This window comes from Helianthus annuus, chromosome 6 (assembly GCF_002127325.2).
Source record: "Helianthus annuus cultivar XRQ/B chromosome 6, HanXRQr2.0-SUNRISE, whole genome shotgun sequence".
Taxonomy (NCBI): domain Eukaryota; kingdom Viridiplantae; phylum Streptophyta; class Magnoliopsida; order Asterales; family Asteraceae; genus Helianthus; species Helianthus annuus.
Window position 1 is genome coordinate 41080693 of NC_035438.2, and position 20141 is coordinate 41100833.

The 20141-nt window shown below is 38.2% G+C and overlaps 3 protein-coding genes across 4 annotated transcripts; 2 read left to right on the top strand and 1 right to left on the bottom strand.

Moving 5' to 3' along the window:
- Window positions 1–1038: 1038 nt before the first annotated feature.
- Window positions 1039–2558, top strand: LOC118479781 (gluconokinase-like). 2 transcript variants are annotated; one of them, XM_035974542.1, is made up of 5 exons: window positions 1039–1333; window positions 1619–1664; window positions 1739–1781; window positions 1858–1937; window positions 2028–2558. In XM_035974542.1, exons 2-5 carry the CDS (start codon window positions 1646–1648, stop codon window positions 2432–2434), a joined length of 549 nt encoding a protein of 182 aa, XP_035830435.1. In that variant the 5' UTR covers window positions 1039–1333; window positions 1619–1645; the 3' UTR covers window positions 2435–2558. The 2 variants fall into 2 exon arrangements, with proteins under 2 accessions (XP_035830435.1, XP_035830436.1); XM_035974543.1 differs by lacking the exon at window positions 1039–1333 and adding an exon at window positions 1375–1393.
- On the top strand, window positions 2363–3309 carry LOC118479782 (18 kDa seed maturation protein-like). The gene is made up of 3 exons (XM_035974544.1): window positions 2363–2496; window positions 2646–2750; window positions 2834–3309. The coding sequence occupies exons 1-3, from the start codon at window positions 2422–2424 to the stop codon at window positions 2912–2914; spliced, it is 261 nt and encodes an 86-aa protein (XP_035830437.1). The 5' UTR covers window positions 2363–2421; the 3' UTR covers window positions 2915–3309.
- A 385-nt stretch (window positions 3310–3694) lies between these two features.
- LOC110944625 (FT-interacting protein 3) lies at window positions 3695–13083 on the bottom strand. Its single transcript, XM_022186279.1, has 3 exons — window positions 12884–13083; window positions 9154–10024; window positions 3695–4855 (listed from the first exon to the last, which is right to left on the bottom strand). Exons 1-3 carry the CDS (start codon window positions 13081–13083, stop codon window positions 3695–3697), a joined length of 2232 nt encoding a protein of 743 aa, XP_022041971.1.
- Between the last annotated feature and the right edge of the window lie 7058 nt (window positions 13084–20141).

The window sequence follows — 20141 nt, forward strand, 5'->3', positions numbered from 1 at the left end:
CGGCTATCCAATTAAACCGGTTATTGCTTGATTTATTCAATTGAATTAGGTTCATTTATCCAACTATGTAAAATTTGTGGAACCGATAATGGATCCGAAATCCGAATTAACATTTGAATTAGTTTTGGATGTGGTTCTATTCTTGGTTTTTTATTGCACACCCTTAATTATTCAAAAATAATTATGAAAAGTTATAATAGATATCAAACCACATCACAAATTATTCTGACTGTTACAATGCTACATTTTTGTTTATTTACTCTTATAAGTTTCAAATTAACTCTTACACTTTAAATAAATATACACCTTTAAGCATATAGTTATATATTCATCTTATAACTTTTATTCGTTAGTTTTTATTTTATAAAACTAAATATGTGATATAATGTGTTTTTTTTATTTTTTGAAAACGGATATACCCGGTGATCATCGAATAAATTTATTTTTCTAAAGAAAAAACAACTAAATATGTTTCCGGTTGAGATTTATTTATTTATTTTTAATTTTAATGTATTACACATTTATATTTTTCACTTCATACTTGTCTTTTACTAGTTTGTATGTTGATTTCCCCAACGCGTGGTGGTCTGTGGGGGAAAATCCTAGTTTTTTTTTATAATAAGAAAAGAAGTTGGTTGCCGGTATTTCTGCCCTAAACTCTAATCTTTTTTTTTAACGGTTAATAGAATTAATCCTAAGCATTCTTTGAGCACCCACTAAATCAAACGGAGTATTCTGAGAGCAATCCGAGTTCACCACCAATTCTGCGGAAAACCTGGTAACCCACCGGCCTACCCGCCCATAGATATGATGGTAAAATTACCGGTAAAACCCGTTTGGCTCAAGGACCGAACCCAGATTTCTGTAGGTCTCTTATCATCGCCCACCAGTACCTCACTCTACACCAAGTGAGAGTTAACCTGCATCTCAAGAGAAACGCAAGTTTTCCACAATTTGATCCATAGATCATTGACAACCCTCAACTCTAAGGCCGGTGGGTGTGGCTTAACGCCACCCCGTCACCTCGTTCTCCATAGCGCTCTGGGGGCGCCATCAGCCACACCGCGGCAGTGAAAGGGGGGCGCCATCCTATGCTCACCAGCGCGTTAACGAGGGGAAATTGATTTGAACGATGAAGGTGTCGGTCAAAGAGGACGCTATAGTGTAAAGAGGCTTTAAAGTCCCTGTGTGACGTGGCGGTAAGATGACGTGATAAAGCACACCCTCCAGCCTAATCTAACCCCCTAAACTTGGGTTATGCAAATTTCTTCGATTCCCTGCTCACTTTACGAGTTTCATCGGTGATCAAGTTACTCTTATTCTCATCATTCCGGTAAGACTTTCTTTCAACTTGTAATCTCGAGTCTCTTGTCAACTATCCAGTTATTACAGTGTATTATCTCCAGCCCTAGTTAGTTGTTTAATAATTTAATTTATTTCATCTTCTTTCTCGATTTGATCTGTTTCATTGCAAATTGATGCACCCCTATAGTTTAATTTGCTTGTGTATGTTCTTGCACCCCTATAGTTTAATTTGCTTGTGTATGTTATTGCAATCTGATAATCTTTCTGATGCCCACCAACTGTTTGTTTGAATGTTTGTGATTATGGCAACAAGGGGTGGACCTTTATTGAGCTTGGAGTCATGGATTCAGATCACACAGGTCCCTAATCTTTTAATAATCTGTCAACTGTATCTTCAATTATTGTTGCTTCAATTCATCTTTTAAATTTGCAGGAATTGCTGTTGTTTTAATGGGAGTTAGTGGCGCCGGAAAATCGTGAGTTTCATCTTGATTTTGCTGTAATTTGTTTGAAATTCTTTATAAAAACTCTTAATTTTCATGGGTTATGTAGAACTATAGGCGAACTGCTTGCAAAAGCTCTAAATTGTAGCTTTATTGATGCTGATGACTTCCATCCACAATCAAACAAAGGTAATAGTTTCCGAAACGGGCTCTTGTTGCACATATTGTGTGATGATCATGGTCATTTGTGAAGATAGAAATATGTGTATCAATAAACAGAGAAGATGAAGAAGGGGATTCCTTTGTCGGATGAAGACCGGACCCCATGGCTTGAAGTGCTTCGGGATGTTGTGAATGCAAATTTGGTCAGTGGCAAGACTGTAATTCTTGGGTGTTCTGCCCTCCAAAAGCAGTACAGGGAGATTCTTAGGTCAGCTGACCCGAATTATCGAGCGGGTGCATATGACCTGTGTGTTGTGAAGTTTGTTCTGTTGGATGTTGGGGTCAATGTGCTAATGGACCGGGTTCAGAAACGAGCTGCAGAAGGGAAGCATTTTATGCCGGTTGAACTGCTGCAGTCTCAAATAGATTTGCTTCAGGTTGATGAGTTTGAAGGGATATTTAAAGTTGATGCGTCATTGATTCCTGAAGCTATTGTGGACGGCATAAAAGGATGGCTTTTTTGATCATGAATAGCATCGAGGGGTTGGTATTTGCTTATAGATATTCGTCGTGTATAATTATTTTGGTAAGAAACGGTGAATTTTATAGAGGGTCGTTAATCATTTAATATATAATGAATTTGAAGTACAAAAATATAATAACAGATAACTGTTATATTAAATATTGATGCATAAACTGTAATGTATTAATGTATATGAATAACCCTCTTTCTAGAAAAGACCGTTAAAAAAAGCAGCATCCGTCAAGGAGACGGCTGCGGAAATAGGCGCATCCGCCACGTCCGGCATTGAAAAGACCAAAGCCACCATGCAAGAAAAGGTTTTCCATCGCGTTGTTTCTCCATAGTTTAGGATTACTTATACAACTCTTCAAACGTATTTATCAAAATACTCACAATACAGGGTGAGAGAATGACTGCACATGACCCGACTCGAAAGGAGATGGCAACGAAGAAAAAGGAGGCTATAATAAATCAAGCATAGTATGAGAAACAGGTGGCAAGCAAGCAAAATGCCACGCAGAGACTGGTGACTGAAGCCGTTGAGACGCACTCCTACTTTGCCACCAGAGCCACTGCCCACTGGCAATCCTATGGGGAGCCACCAGATGTCATCCTTGCTGGGACATGGAACCGAAGCGCCTGTTGGTAGTGTTGTGGAAGGAGTTGTTGGGTCTCACCCAATTGGAAGGGACATGGGCACCGATACCACTCTGGCTGGGCATAACACGAAAACTGGTGGTGGAGGTGCTGGTGGATATAGCTCTAAGGGAGTGTAGCATTGATTTAATTCAAGTTTGATGTAAATCTTTTCGTTTGCCATCTATGTGGTTAAATAATTAAATTAATAAGAACTTAAGAGTAGTGTGACATTGTTTATTCATTGTGTTTCAATTTAGGCTCGAGAGTGCTTAAGCTTAGCTTGGTTCGATCTTTTAGCGGGTGAATCCCAAGTAGATCATGAGCAAGTTGGTCTCGCTACACCCTGATGTAGTAACCACCGATACTATTCCACCTTGAACATATTAATAAATAATTCTTCATATAAGAAATATTACACTCAAACAATATTTCTTTACATTTAAATGAAATAACTAAACAGGTTACAAGTATTTAAAAGAATTTGGACAATTTTTTAACTTGTTTCTTACAAAAATGTAGAATGATTTTAAGTAATACTTTATTGGAGGATGTATACACGAACCAAGACGCTTAATCATTTTAAGAAAGATACAAGTGCAAACAGTGAAACCGATAGCTTTTCTCAAAGCATGCTATCAGTTCTAGTTGGCAGTCTTCTAAAGAAATTGATCAGGACCGAAGGTAGTATCTTCTGGTGATACAACACATAAATGAATGACTGAATGACCACAACATAGAAAGGTGTGGCATATAGAACCATAGCAGCAATTAAACAGAACATTACAAACAGAAAAGTAGCTATGGGGTCTCTCCAGCTGAGTAAAGACTCAACCCTCTCTCCTAGCGTCGCTAAATCACCAACCAGTACCTGAATCCTTCCAGATAGACCCCTCAAGCCATCATATCTCATACTTGTCATATCAGGAAGATCAGAGGTTGGAAAGGTGTCGAATTCTTCATCAGGGTCCGCATTATCTGTACACAATAGGCAAGCGTCCATGGGAGGTGGATACATTGGTCTTCGTCTGTAGTTCCAAATTCCGATTACAAAAAGAGTGAGGAAAATAGATGACACAATAAGATCTGGATACATGGCCAATATAAAGAAAATGATGTGGATGACAACAATGTTAATGGGATTCTTCACAAACCATATTCCCACTACATTCAAACCATGAAAAACCTCCATGATCCTGAAGTAATTAGCTTTAATTCTTCTCCAACTCCACATGTCAGATCCCACATCCAGCACATACTCCACAACCTCTTTGCTCAAGGGTGGTTCGGCCTGGCTGAACCTCATGGAGACAATTTGAATCGCATGGTGTCTCAGGCTATCAAGCTGGCGGACATTCAAGGGACATATGTAGTGCATTTCTGGCAATAGTGGTTGTGAGTACATTTGCATCATGTTTACCAAAGACGAGCATGTAAACCTCACTGCCAAATTGATCTCACCCATGTTTTTCACCCCAGATGGACGCAAAACTAAAAGGGGGTACGAGTGGATGTAAACACGATCAGTTTCAAGAGTTGAAACACGAATCCTGACCTTCCCAATCTGTGTATCTAGGCCTGGTAACGGGAAGTCATCAAACACACCAATGTTTAATATAGTACATGGGTCATAAACTTCCCAACTATGCTGTACGTTCCATTTTGGAGTAAGACTTTCTGTTATTGTTCTTGTTCTGAACCACTTTGTCCCATACTTAGCCACACAATATGCATATGTTGTTGCCCTTCCATCTTTTATCTTCATCGGTGTTAACCCATGAGCACTCTATTAGACAATATAAACATAATTATTCGTATGGTTATATGTACTTAACCTAGTCTATATTACTTATAGTTATATGTATGTATATTCGATATATTTGAGCGGTTATGATGGTTGGAAGGCACCGATTCAAAGGTGGTTATTCCCTCTAATTCTAACTGCTTATAACTGTCATATATATGAACATATATATAGGTCTGGGCGGGAATCATGACCGGCACCAAGACATTTCTTTAAACTTCCAAGATTGTCCATATTTCATTACTGCACATTGATCAAAACACACTTAATCATGAAACCAACAATTCATGATGTTTCCGCTGCAAATCGTTTCGATGTTCAACAAAGTGGTATCAGAGCCACTAGCGAAAGCGATGCAGATCTCAGGCCAACTTCATCCACATTACCGTGTAAACACTGTTCCGACGAGAAGAGAGAACGGAGATGGTTGCAGAGGCGATGTTATTACTGCAACAAACCCGGTCACCAAATCTCAACGTGCAAGATGAAAGAAAATGATGAGGAAACACAACTGATTCGTCTGGCAATTGACACCGGAACGCAGCAACAACAAAATGCAGACTTTGATCATCAAAGCAATCAAAGAATGGAGTATATTGTGGTTGGCACCGATGGAGGATTCTGGTCAGAGATGTGGTGCGTAAGTAAAACCCTCAAACATCATTATTCTGGCAGTTTAGATATGTTTAAACGAATAAAAAACATGTCCGGTGTTGAAACAAAAACCGGAGAAAATCAATTTTTCTTCATAAGGGGTATAGGGGTCGTCGAAGTCATGTCTGGGTCGGAGAAAGTTCGTATTCAGAGTGTATTCTACACTCCGGATATAGACAGAAATCTGCTAAGTTTAGATCAGTTAATTACTCAAGGTTTCACGGTGAAATTCATCGGAGATAAGTGCAAGTTATTTCCCACGTTTAGTATTCCTTTGATTAACAAGAAGAGTGATCTGTTAGAGATGTTATTTAAACTTATTATGTTATTATGTATAAGTATTAGAATATGTACATTATTCGGTATTATGATAACCTATGTAAGAACGATAAGCGGGTTAGATAAGCGGGTATAATTCAAACTGCAAGGCAGTTATTCCCGCCATTCTCAACGCCAAAACGATGAAGTATATAATCTTGATTCCCGACAATAACTTCCGGTATCAAGACACATTCTGTTTTATACGAATTGTCCAATTAGTCAGTTTGAACTTCCTGCATTCATTTCATCTTTCTGAACATTCAATTTGGTTTCACCATGAATGCGTCCAAGTTTCAATCTTCCGCTGCAAACATGATGTCTGATTCCCAACATAGTGGTATCAGAGCACCGTTGGGAAAGAAGACAGAAATCAAACCCACATCAACCATGTTGCCATGTCAACACTGCATAGACGAAGAGAACGATAAAGAGAAACGAATTCCTCGAGTGAGACTTTGTTATTATTGTCACCAACCAGGGCACCAGATTTATTCCTGCAAGGCGAAAGAAAACGACGAAGCGACCCAACTGATTCATCAAACATGAAAGTAGGAATACAGAAACAAGAAGGAGTGATCAATGATCATCAAGAGATGATTGTTATCTGTACTGAAGGAGGCCAGTGGGGCGACATTTGGTACATTAGTTCTATATTTTCACATCATATTGCTGGAAACTTGAATGTGTTTAAACGTATTAAACACATCGTTGGGGTCGACACAAGATCTGGGGAAAACAGTTTCTTATTTACTCGAGGGGTTGGGGCGGTAGAAATAAAATCAAGCAATGAGACCATGAGAATACAAAGTGTATTCTACTCACCAGAATTAGACCGGAACGTGTTGAGTTTGGACCAATTAACGTTGCAAGGTTACACCGTTAACAAGTCGGGTGACACTTGCAAAATCTTTCCAATGTTCTCAACACCGGTTATTAATTCCGTGAATGATATGAGCGGCTTGACAAAGGAAGATGAAATCGGTCTAAAAGAATTACAGGGAATTCTTGATGTGAGCACAATGGATGATGAATTCAAAGAAAGATATCTTAACTCCTATTTCGAAGAATTGAATCTGTCCTCACAGGAGACGGATTGGAGTTTGATGATTATAAAAACCATGGAGTTCCACGAATTCGCCGATTGCAAATCCTTACTTGATATGATAGATGACAGGGAGTTTATATTCAAATACAAACATGTTTTGGAGGCAAAGTTCGAGGAGATGGTGACGCGGTTCCTAAACGTCAATATGGGAATATCTTCAAGGCCGGTCCCTCCATATGCACCGACCAAAAGAAAAATTGATCTGCTGGGATTATACGTGACGGTGGAAAGAGATGGTGGCTACCGGAGTGTCACTAATGACAACTCATGGCCGGTGGTTGCTAAGGATTTGGGATATGATTACCAAGACGGTGAATATATGAGAATTATCTATGCTATGCATCTAGACATCTTAGTATATTATTACAGGTTTAAAGTGGTTCAAGAGAAGGTGTTTGACAAGGAGGTGGGGAAAGAAGGAGAAGGTTCTTCATTCGGCTGCCATAAGAGGAGGAAAAGTGCTGGTGATGCTCAAGATGAGGCTGCTTCGGACCATTATGCTCTCTATGCCGGAAACGAATGGGAGGGTACCTGGAACCTGCAAAAGAAACGGAGGCGCTTTGATTTCAATCATGCGAGGAAGGCCGTTGAAGAAGCAAACAGGAGTGTCATGCAGCATGCTAGGAAACATAATTAAGTTTAAGGGGGTTATGTTAGAGATGTTATTTAAACTTTATTATGTTATTATGTATAAGTATTAGATTATGTACATTATTCGGTATTACGATAACCTATGTAAGAACGATAAGCGGGTTAGATAAGCGGGTATAATTCAAACTGCAAGGCAGTTATTCCCGCCATTCTCAACCGCCAAAACAATGAAGTATATAATCTTGATTCCCAACAATAACTTCCGGTATCAAGACACATTCCGTTTTATACAAATTGTCCAATTAGTCAGTTTGAAGTTCATGCATTCATTTCTTCTTTCTGAACATTCAATTCGGTTTCACCATGAATATGAATGCGTCCAAGTTTCAATCTTCCACTGCAAACATGATGTCTGATTCTCAACATGATCAAACCAAAATGACTAAGGAAGAAGAGATTGGTATCTTAGAAAAACAATACATGATTAGTAAAGAATCGGAACATGAGAAGTTCAAAACAGAATTTTTGAATGAATATTTTGAAAGTCTGAATGCATCGACAAACGAACCAGACTGGAATGTTTTAATACTTCAAGCAATGTCATTCAAGGAGTTTCAAGACTGTAAGGCACTTCTTGATATGCTGGACGATGAAGAGTATGTAATGAAATACAAGTATCATCTCGAAAACAAGTTCAATGATATGGTTGACTGGTTTCTCAAGGAGAAATTAGAAATTACCACAAGACCACTACCTACGTATGCATCGGACAACCGAAAAATATGTCTCTTAGATCTGTACATGGCTGTCAAAAGAGAGGGTGGATACCGAAGGATTACTGAAAGAAATATGTGGGCAATGATTGCCAAGGATATAGGTTTTGATTATGATGAAGGAGGGTATATGAAGCTGATATATGCTATATATTTAGACGTACTAATCTACTATTATAAATACAAGTCAACTCAAGAGAAGGTACACGAGAAAGAGGAGGTCAAGACGGTGGTTGATCCAAGACGAAGCAGGAGTGATGGAGACAGAATATTAGTAAATGAAGCAGATCAATTGGAAGGAAACTCAAAGAATGAAGATACTGCTATGAAGGAGGCTGAGCACTATGCGTTTTTCGCCGGTAATGATTGGCAAGGAATCAAAAGGCTGCATACTAGGAGGAGGTTTAACTTCAATCAAACAAAAGTAGCTGTGGATGATGCCAACAAAAGTGTTTTAATGCACTCTTGCAAACATAATTATGTTTAGGGGAGTGTATTAGACAATATAAACATAATTATTCGTATGGTTATATATACTTAACTTAGTCTATATTACTTATACTTATATGTATGTATATTCGAGATATTTGAGCGGTTATGATGGTTGGAAGGCACCGATTCAAATGTGGTTATTCCCTCCAATTCTAACTGCTTATAACTGTCATATATATGAACATATATATAGGTCTGGGCGGGAATCATAACCGGCACCAAGACATTTCTTTAAACTTCCAAGATTGTCCATATTTCATTACTGCACATTGATCAACAAACACTTAATCATGAAACCAACAATTCATGATGTTTCCGCTGCAAATCGTTTCGATGTTCAACACACTCAAGATTCCAAATTCAAGAATCCCAATGCTTTTCTTCCATAACTGCTTAGCTGTTGGTCTGAGAGCGGTACTGTAGTGAGGAGATTCATCAAGAACATGATAACCGCCTTCTAAACAGATCCTCATATGAATCCTGCTAGCAAACTTGGCTTGTTTCGTCATTTTGCCTTCACTCATATCATATTTTTGAAGATTAAACCACCTGGATTTAATAGCTCTATGACCTAACCTCCGATCCACATACTGTAAGGGAATCACACACCTTCCAAGAACCTCATCTTTATCAGGTGCAACCCTATCTTCCACACTCACAATCAAGGGCTTTTCAAATGGTTCTGTAGCTACAAACATGAACTCTTCATTCCATATAGGATGTATAGACTTGCGCGTAGATAATCTAGTCCTTAAAGCCTGATGTCCAAGAAAAAACTTCATATACACTTCAGGAGATATAGTTTGATCACTGGGTATCAAATCCTGTGCTTCAATCACATGAACTCTGAGATACCAAAGCCTAGGTTGAAGATACGCCTTCGAACAGATTCTGGCAGAAGCATCAACTAGTCCACCAGATATAGCTTCAGGAAATGCTTCATCAGCTTGTGTACCCCACCACATAGCTAACATTAGCTCTCCCTTAACCTTCTCACCTTTCCTGTCTTCCAATTCATACCATTTACGAAATATACAACTATCTGCGTGGAACCTCTCTGGAACCTCACTAAGATCGTATAATATCCACCCCCTGAGATTATCTTTCACAACATTTGTATCAACATCTGCATCTTTCACAGAGACCTCAAGCATGATTTCCTTGTTCCTATAGAAAGCAAACACTTGGTTCCACTCAGTGTTGGTATCAGAATCGTCGGACACCCAGGACCATTCGGAACGGACCGGGTTGTTATCATATTCACAATCACAATCAATCATATAACAACGATCGCAGAACTTCATTGTAACAATAATGAACGAACAGTAATACGAATGATTTGAATGAAAACTTACTGATCGAAAAACCAAACAGAAATACTTGCAGCACTCGATAATAACATAAACTGACTTCGAATACCTTCAACAAATGTCTGTTACAACGCTACGAAATAGAACAATGATGCAGGGTTCTTATAGGTGTGAAACGGTGCCTCTATACGGTCGTGTCTTTTCCTTAAACGGTGTATCCTGAATAACCGTTGCAGCAGTTACAACAAAGAGACACACCGTTTCACCTTTGGGCTTTATAAACCCTTGACCCGTATCATATTTCTATCGGACTGGACTATAAACAAACTGACACGGACATTGTTCTTTGACCCATACTAGACTAAACATAACCTGGACAAACATGGCCTACGGCCCAACCGAAATAAACTAAACATAATAATAAAGTCTGACCCATTAACTAAAATAAACATAACGTAAACGCGGCCCATCAAGAAATACGTGCTTAACTTTCGATCTTCATTCTCCCCCTTAAGCACGAATCTTCTTGACCCGCAACAATCTTCACGCATCTTCGTCATCGGTGACCACGAATGTGATCACCAAGTCTGCATCATCCTCGGTCTTGACCTCCTTGACTTGAGCATTCTTCTTTCCATCTTTCTCTTTTGCTTTTGCATTCTTATCGCCCTTTTCCTTCATATATTCGAAGTACCATTCAAACAACTCGATATAGTGAACATACGAAACCTTCATCTCGAAGCCATCAACCTTCTCGTACCCATACTCGAGTGCAACTTCAGCCCACGAATCATCTTCTAATACCTTTTTAATTCCACCCTTGAGATTCACAATACGGTACAAAAGTAGCAAATTCACATCTCTTCCGTCTAGCAATTTCGGTGGCATCTCTCTTGACTTAACAATACCAAGAAAACTTGGTAAAAACCATATCAAAACATCATCAAAGTTGGCATCATAAAACTTGTCATAACCCGCCAATTCTTCGTGCATTAAGAGCAAATCCAACGGCTCTAAACAACTATCCATAATCAAGCCGTTCTCGATCACGTCATCTTCATCTTGGGAAAGGACCACCGCCCTTTCACGTAACTCTTGCCTAGATTGAAGAGGGTTATCTTTCATCCCCTCGTAGTAGATCATAAAGCAAACTTTATGCTTTTTTGAAAACACAACTTCATCCTTTTTTGTTCCCGATGTTCCTTCGCCGTTCGCCTTCTTTCTTTCTTCACGTTCCTTCTTAAACTCTCCTTCATAGTAATCTTCTATGTACTCTTTAAGTTTCTCCTTCTCCATCCGATAACCGTTATCGACATCAAATTGATCATAAAACCGATTCAAGTAATCCTCTTCTAAATCAACATTTGATTTATCTTCATACACATCAAAGTTCTTGACTTGTGCACCGAACATTCGCTTTAACATACATTTGTCACCCGTAGTGACCGTCTCGATCCCTTGGAACAAAAGTTGTTCCAAACTAAGAACATTTTTCTCCATCTTCGGTACATAACTTATACACGAGATTGTTTTATCTCTACCATCGACCGGTATTCTCACTTCACCAATGCCATGAACAAACGAAAAATTCTTCTTTTTCTCGTTCGTGATTACCCCGAAATGCCTCTTGAACCGTTTGAACAAACTACGGTTCCTGGTCATGTGTGTCTTGAAACTTGGATCAACGACCCACATTTCGCTAAACAAACCACCGCTCGTACCATCGACTAAGTAATCATCTTCTTCCGGTAACGGGCCTAAATTGATATATCTACTAGGGCAAATGGAGGCTATGTGCCCAAATTGCTTACAAATAAAACATGTCACCCCGGCCTTCCTCGGCCGTCCAACCGGTGCCTTCCCTTTCCGATTAACTTTCTTTCCAACGCCTTTAGGAACCTTCTTCTTCGCATAATCCTTCCCGGATGACTTCACCGAACGTTTGGTTGGCTTCCCCTGCGCAACTCGTTTCCCACGGTTGCAGCCCCGGCCGCACTTTCCAACGTTCCCAACATCACTACTACTACCGATTTCTACCCCTTTTCCTTTACCGCGAAGACACGCGTTCCCACGACTACAACCCTTTCCGTGTCCGTGTGAACCTTCGGCTCTGATACCAATGTTGGTATCAGAATCGTCGGACACCCAGGACCATTCGGAACGGACCGGGTTGTTATCATATTCACAATCACAATCAATCATATAACAACGATCGCAGAACTTCATTGTAACAATAATGAACGAACAGTAATACGAATGATTTGAATGAAAACTTACTGATCGAAAAACCAAACAGAAATACTTGCAGCACTCGATAATAACATAAACTGACTTCGAATACCTTCAACAAATGTCTGTTACAACGCTACGAAATAGAACAATGATGCAGGGTTCTTATAGGTGTGAAACGGTGCCTCTATACGGTCGCGTCTTTTCCTTAAACGGTGTATCCTGAATAACCGTTGCAGCAGTTACAACAAAGAGACACACCGTTTCACCTTTGGGCTTTATAAACCCTTGACCCGTATCATATTTCTATCGGACTGGACTATAAACAAACTGACACGGACATTGTTCTTTGACCCATACTAGACTAAACATAACCTGGACAAACATGGCCTACGGCCCAACCGAAATAAACTAAACATAATAATAAAGTCTGACCCATTAACTAAAATAAACATAACGTAAACGCGGCCCATCAAGAAATACGTGCTTAACTTTCGATCTTCACTCAGGATTTGGGTTCTTCTCAGAAAGAGTCAAAGGACGGGTTGTTCCCTTATAGTCTCCCAGCCAAACCTCCACATAACACTCACATCCGTCAGTGACATCTTCCACAAGTAATCCCTTAGCTTTCACCACACGAACATATAGGTATTGGTATTGCTTTCGTTGTACATGCTCATGTGGGTGGAATTTGGCCTCCTTTTGGGAGAAGTCATCATGAGGAGAATTTTGCATAATTTGGATATTCACAGCTGTGAAATTAGATTCTTATTTATAAATATGGATTATACTAAAAGGCAATCATACAACTATGAAGTGATAACATTGATAAACTGGAAACTGAAAACCTGATAACATACTTACATGATACCACCACTGCTAAACCCGATAAATCAAGCCACACCGTCAATCAACTTCGGTTGGTGGAGATCTGTTGGTCTATTCAGAAACAAACTGGCCTCGTTAACCACGAGTTAATAGTTAATATTTTGTGAGATCAGAGTCATCATGGATAGAGAAGATTCAAGATGAATGGTAACACAGGTGTTACACTGTTATAGGATGGGTCTGGACCCTCGAGTTTTTTAAAAAATGGAAAGGGAGGGAAAAAATGAAAAACTATCTGCCTTTTGGCTCTTCATTCTCTTAACACTAATTTGCACTTGCTCGCGATAACAAAATGTCACAGTTGAAAGAGTCCCAACACCTCAAAATACCTTTCAAAGTGATAAAAGAAGCAACCAAAAACTTCAAAACTTGTGTTGGAAAAGGTGGATATGGCTCGGTATACAAAGGAGAACTTTTGATCTCAGAACAGCATACAACAGTTGCTGTAAAGCGATTGAATGAAAAATTTGGACAAGGGATCAAGGAGTTTTTGACTGAAATTGAGTTGCTCAAAGGTCAAAAGCATCAAAATTTAATCTCTCTTATTGGTTATTGCGATGAGAGAGGTGAGAAGATTATCGTCTATGAATATGCAGAGCGTGGAAGTTTGGATCAGTACATAAGGCATGACAAGACCACTGATACTCTTTCGTGGTTAGGAAGACTTAAAATATGTCTTGATGCTGCTCATGGTCTGGATTTTCTCCATAATCATGCGGGGAAGCATCAAGCAATAATCCATCGAGATATAAAAAGCGCAAACATTTTGTTGGATTGCGACTGGGTCGCTAAAATTTCTGATCTTGGACTCTCCAAGTTAAGTTTAGCAGGTCTAGACAGAAGTGCTGTTATCTCCATTGGATGTGGCACACTGGGCTATATTGAACCAGAATACTATGTTAACTGTACGCTGACAAAAGAATCAGATGTATATTCTTTTGGTATGGTGCTACTTGAAATTTTGTGTGGGAGGTTGTGTTACGTAAGAGACCGTGATGTCTTTCAGTTATCAGACTACTGCTATAAAATGGATAAATTACACACGGTTATTGATCCTAACTTGAGGGGGGAAATAAGTTATGACTCCTTTTTAAGATTTAAATCAATTGCAAAGGGATGCTTGCATAGAGATAGAAAGCAGCGTCTTCCTATATATCGTGTTGTGAAAGAGCTTGAAGAAGCACTGAAATTTGAGGTGAGCCTTATGTATGCAAATACGTATAAATTTTGATAAAATGATTTGGTGCTCAGTTGGCAGCAGAAGAGGCTGTCGCCGGTGGAGGTGGCTGGCGGCAGTAAGCTGCCTTGTCTGTGCATGTGTTTTTATATATTCAAATATAGATGATGTGTAGTTTGAATGTGACTTTTGTGATGAACAGGAATCTATAAAAGATGAAAATGGAAAGAAATCTGGATCCGTAGCGTCATATAATTCGCAAGACTGGATTCCAAAGGTTCCTTTCAAAACGCTCTACGAGCGCCGAACCAAGTAAGTGTGTCTGTCTTCAACAATCAAGGATGTTTTCACGTGTTAAAAGTTTTTAATCATGCAGTGTGGGGAAAATTTTCGATGTATGTGATATCAATAGAGATGGCGGTCTTAGCAGAAAAGAAGTAGCTGCTTTCCTATTTGTTACAAAACCTGGTGAAGAGCAACTCGGCATTTGTGTTGATGAATTTTTAAGTCAGTACCCCAAATATATTGATGGTAAAAAGGGTCTTACATACCATGGCTTGTTACAGTATTATGATAATGTTGATGGCGATAGCGATTTGAGCGCTGATATTGAGGCACTAGGGTCTGACTCCGATGATTCAGACAGATGCAAGTATCTGATCTGGCTTTTTCAAAAGCCAAATTCCAACAAATTCGGTGATCTTATGCCACCTGTCAGCAGAGATCGGTCTGACCGTGATTCTGAGGTACTAGAGCTTCTGTCAAAACCTGATGATGATAAACAAGAAGCTGCTTTAAGGCTTACTTCACCAGAGAGTTCAGTTAAACCCTTTCCTATTAAAGCAATACGTTTATCTCTTTTAATCATGGTAGCGATATTGGCGATGGCGATGGCGATGGCGATGATATTAGTGAAAGTCAAGCATATGTGGTTTCTCTTTCTGGTTTTATTTAACTCTATTTATGTATTATTGAACTCTAGGAAGAAGATGCATTAAATCAAGAAGAAGTTGATGTGTCTGCATGCCATTGTTATCATTTTGTGACATCATTTAACTTTTAAACTATAATCTAAAAGATGCCCATTACCTGGCTTTCAAAACCTAGAAGGACAGAATCATGTGAGTCATTCTGTTACAAATATTCGCCAAAATATGTAACAAGATAAAGTACTTTATCAAAGAACTTATCAGATTATTGGAAACCTTAAACTTGTTGTGCATACCCACAATCTCACATCAACTATAGAAGTCATTCTGGTACCATGAAAACAGGAGATGATGTTTTAAGTTTAACCTTTAGTGATCATCTTCATTTATACCAAGATATCTATATCTATATCTATACTATATAATAAAAGAAACCACTCTCGGGACACTTGTAATCGTATTAGACAATCTCTTATAGATAATTATTATTTTAGTTTAATCTCTTCTAATTAATTATAGATAATCCTCCTACTAAATATTATTAGTTTAATATCTTATGAATAATTATTAGTTAGTTTAATCTTCTTCTTATTTATAATATTATTTATTTGAATTAATTATATTTGAACGAAGTAAATTGGCATTTTAGTCCCTGAGGTTTGGTCCAAATTGCCATTTTGGTCCAAATAGTTTTTTTCTCCTTTGGGTCCCTGACTTTTACATTTTCTTGTTATTTTGATCACATTGTCTAACTCAGTCTAAAAATCTGGTTATAACCAGAGGTATTTTTGGCATAACTGTTGTGTAGTGATAACCAGAGGTAGTTTACAACATAATTTATAAACCTCATAATAATTCAATGCCAAATATACCCCTGATCATAACCTGGTTTTTAGACTAAGTTAGGCAATGTGATCAAAATGGCAAGAAAAAGGAAAAGTCAGGGACCCAGAGGAGAAAAAAAACTATTTGGACTAAAATGACAATTTGGTCAAAAACTCAGAGACTAAAATGGCAATTTACTCTATTTGAACGTTTTGTTTAGTTTGGTATTAAATAGATTTTATGAAACTTTAAACAAAATTAACTAATATTATTTATCATTTATACATTTACGGAGTTTTAAATAAAGGGTTAACTTTAATGAGACTTCGTTAACAAATTTTGCAACAACATAATAATGTATTTTTATCACGAAAACCAAACTTTGTATTAATATATTAAATATTTTTATTTTCACTATACAAAATTACATTTACTCGACCAATGTAATACATGAGGTTTTTAAGACATGAGTTAATTATTGTTTTCGTCCCTGGGGTTTGTCAAAAATCACTATTTCAGTCCATTAGTTTAAAAATTGCGATTTCAGTCCCTGTGGTTTCACTTTCGTAACCATTTCAGTCCACCTCGAAACCATTTCAGTCCCTGTATTAACAAAATAAGTGGATTGAAATGGTTACGAAAGTGAAACCACAGGGACTGAAATCGCAATTTTTAAACTAATGGACTGAAACAGTGATTTTTGACAAACCACAGGGACGAAAACAGTAATTAACTCTTAAGACATAACTTTTTATTATTTGATATATAAAATTAGATTTTTCAATTCGTACAATACACGAAGTTTTTTAAGGATATATATTTTTATTATTTAGTATAGAAAATTACATTTATTCAAACCGTGTAATACGCATATTTTTAAAGATGTAATTTTTTTATTATTTGGTATATAAAATTGCATTTATTCAACCCGTGTAATAAATGTGGTTTTTTGAAGATGTATTATTTTATTATTTGGTAAACAATATCACATTTATTCAACCTGTGTAATGCACGTGGTTTTAAAGATATAACTTTTTTTGTTTAGTATATAAAATTACATTTACTCAACCCGTACAATATGGTTCTTATAGATATAACTTTTCTATTATTTAATATATAAAATTATATTTATTCAACCCGTGCAATAAATGAAGTTTTTAAAGATATATTGTTTTATTATTTAGTATATAAAATTTATTTATTCAACCCGTGTAATACAAGGGATTATAACCTAGTAAAATATAAAACACACCATAAGAATATAAGCAATTATGAAAGCAAGATCGAAAAATAAACAATACAAAATAAAGCAAAAAAAAGGAACTCAAACCGTAAGAAGTTTATAGACCAAGTTAATAATTCTAGACCCAGCCATATAACTAAATATCCATTGTTAATACACAGATGTCCTCTTCTTCTCAATTGTTAAATGAATTGAGTATACATGCAACCTGAAATGTAAAACTACTAGTAATATGCAGAGCAGATAGGTATGGATTAATGTTAAAACGGCTTGAATAATCAAATGGATCAAAATTCACCTCAATAGTAATTAGTAACTTCCAAATCAGGTTAGTGAATCAAACACATATAGTCCTCAACCCATTTTATTCACACCACCAACTCATTATATTCAAAAACTTAAGAGAGAAATATAAATTATTGCATTTATATTCGACACAGAAACTATAAAAAAAAATCTAAATAAATTTGGACAATCCACATTCCGATTCCCAATCATGGATAGCGAGTAGCTTCCGGCTTGGCTTGTAGTCCTACTCTTTTAGCTTATATTTTTTTTTTTTTTTTTTTTTTTGAAAGGAGAACTTCATTAACACGCCAAAACCCCAAGCAGGGGCGGCAAACAAAACAACAAAGAATTACATATTAACAAAACTACACCACTCTCTCCAACTCACATTTAAATCCTTAGATCTAGAGTTAAGCCAAAACAAACCTACCGACTTTAATTCCCTGATTATCCCCGCCAAGGATACCGGAATATTGTTAAACCTAGCTTCGTTTCTAGCCTTCCAAATACACCAACACCCAATTCTAATGATACCTTGAATAACTTCTTTTTTCCTTCCTTTGAGACCGATGTTCTCGTGCGTTTCCAGAAGATCCATCACAGTAAAAGCCATAATCGGAGGGATTTTGCACCAACTGCTTATGATCGACCAAAGAGACGAAGCAATATAACACGAAGTAAAGAGATGAATAACCGATTCGTCCTCCTCACCACAAAGCACGCACGTCTGATCCCCGTTATCTATATTCCTTTTTTTAAGTGCGTCCATCGTTGCAAGTTTATCCATACCTAGTCTCCAAATAAACATATTACACTTTCGGGGAATCCATTTGCAACTAGACGGGATATACAAACCCTGAAGACCCAAATTTTTCGTCAAAAGACTCTTCACCAAACCCACACTAAACTGCCCATCGACTGAGCCCGTCCAAGCCCAATTATCCGAGTTATCATTTAACTCGACATTAATCAGAACGCTGCATAATTCAATCAGTTCATCGATTTCCTGGCCAACGATCAAATTTCGCTTCCATTGCCACCTGAATCTAGAGTTACCTCCGTCACAACCAATCCTATCCGCAATCTTACAATCTTTTTTTTTCTAACTGAAACAAAGCAGGGAATCTAATAAACAAAGGACCGCTGCTCAACCAAGGGTCCAACCAGAACTGAATCAACTCTCCCGAACCCACTTTGCCGACAATATACTGCTTAAGCGGTTTGTTATCCAGCGAAACCTTGTTCAGCAAATTAATGATATTACACCATACACCCCCTATAGTTTTTCTGACCGGAAAGCTGTCCATTCTGCTGTTCGTCGAGTGCACCGCTTCGATGACTTTAACCCATAACTTTTCCTTGTCCACCTTAAACCTCCAACCCCACTTGGCCAATAAAGATATGTTAATATTCTTGAGCCTGCTCAGGCCCAAACCCCCCTTATCCATAGGACAAGCCACTCGATCCCAAGCCGCCCAATGAATTTTACTATTATTCGGGTCCCCTCCCCACAGAATTTTACTCTTTTAGCTTATATTAAGCTATAAATTTTAAACTACGTTTCACCAACTTTTTAACTTTTTAAAGAGATTGTAAGAGGTTGAATGTAATGTGTTGATTATTCAGTGAATCAAGCTTACAATATATACTAAGATACAATTCCCTATTCTAGGTAACAAATATTTACAATGAATGCATATAACAACCGATCCTAAATCTTAGGCTAAGATACCCCGCAGTCAAAGCTGGAGGTTTACGGATGCTGAGACTGGATCGGAAATCTTCAAATAGATTTCGAGGGAGCCCTTTTGTGAAGATATCTGCTATCTGATGGTGAGAGGAGACATGATGCACACGAACTAAACCACGTTGAACCTGTTCACGAACAAAATGAATATCCAATTCGATGTGCTTGGTTCGCTGATATTGAACTGGGTTGCCTGGCAAATAAACAGCACTGACGTTGTCACAGTAGATGAGAATGGCTTTCGTAGGTGGGTGACGGAGCTCGAGAAGAAGGTTACGAAGCCAACATATTTCTGAAACAACGTTAGCAACGCCCCGGTACTCGGCTTCAGCACTGGACCGAGAGACCGTATGCTGACGTTTGGACGACCACGAGAGAAGGGTGGGTCCAAAATAAACACAGTAGCCGGAAGTCGAGCATCGTGTGTCAGGGCAGCCAGCCCAATCGGCGTCCGTGTAAGCAGTCATAGTGACGAAAGAGGATGGTTCAAGTGTAAGGCCATATGAAGTCGTGCCCTGTAGGTAACGAATGATTCGTTTGAGAGCCTGCCAGTGGGAGTGCATTGGCGCATGCATGTGCATACAAATCTGCTGAACTGCGTAGCTCAGATCAGGTCTGGTGAAGGTGAGGTACTGAAGAGCACCTGCCAAGCTACGATACAGTGATGGATCATCAAACGGATCTCCTGATGTGGCC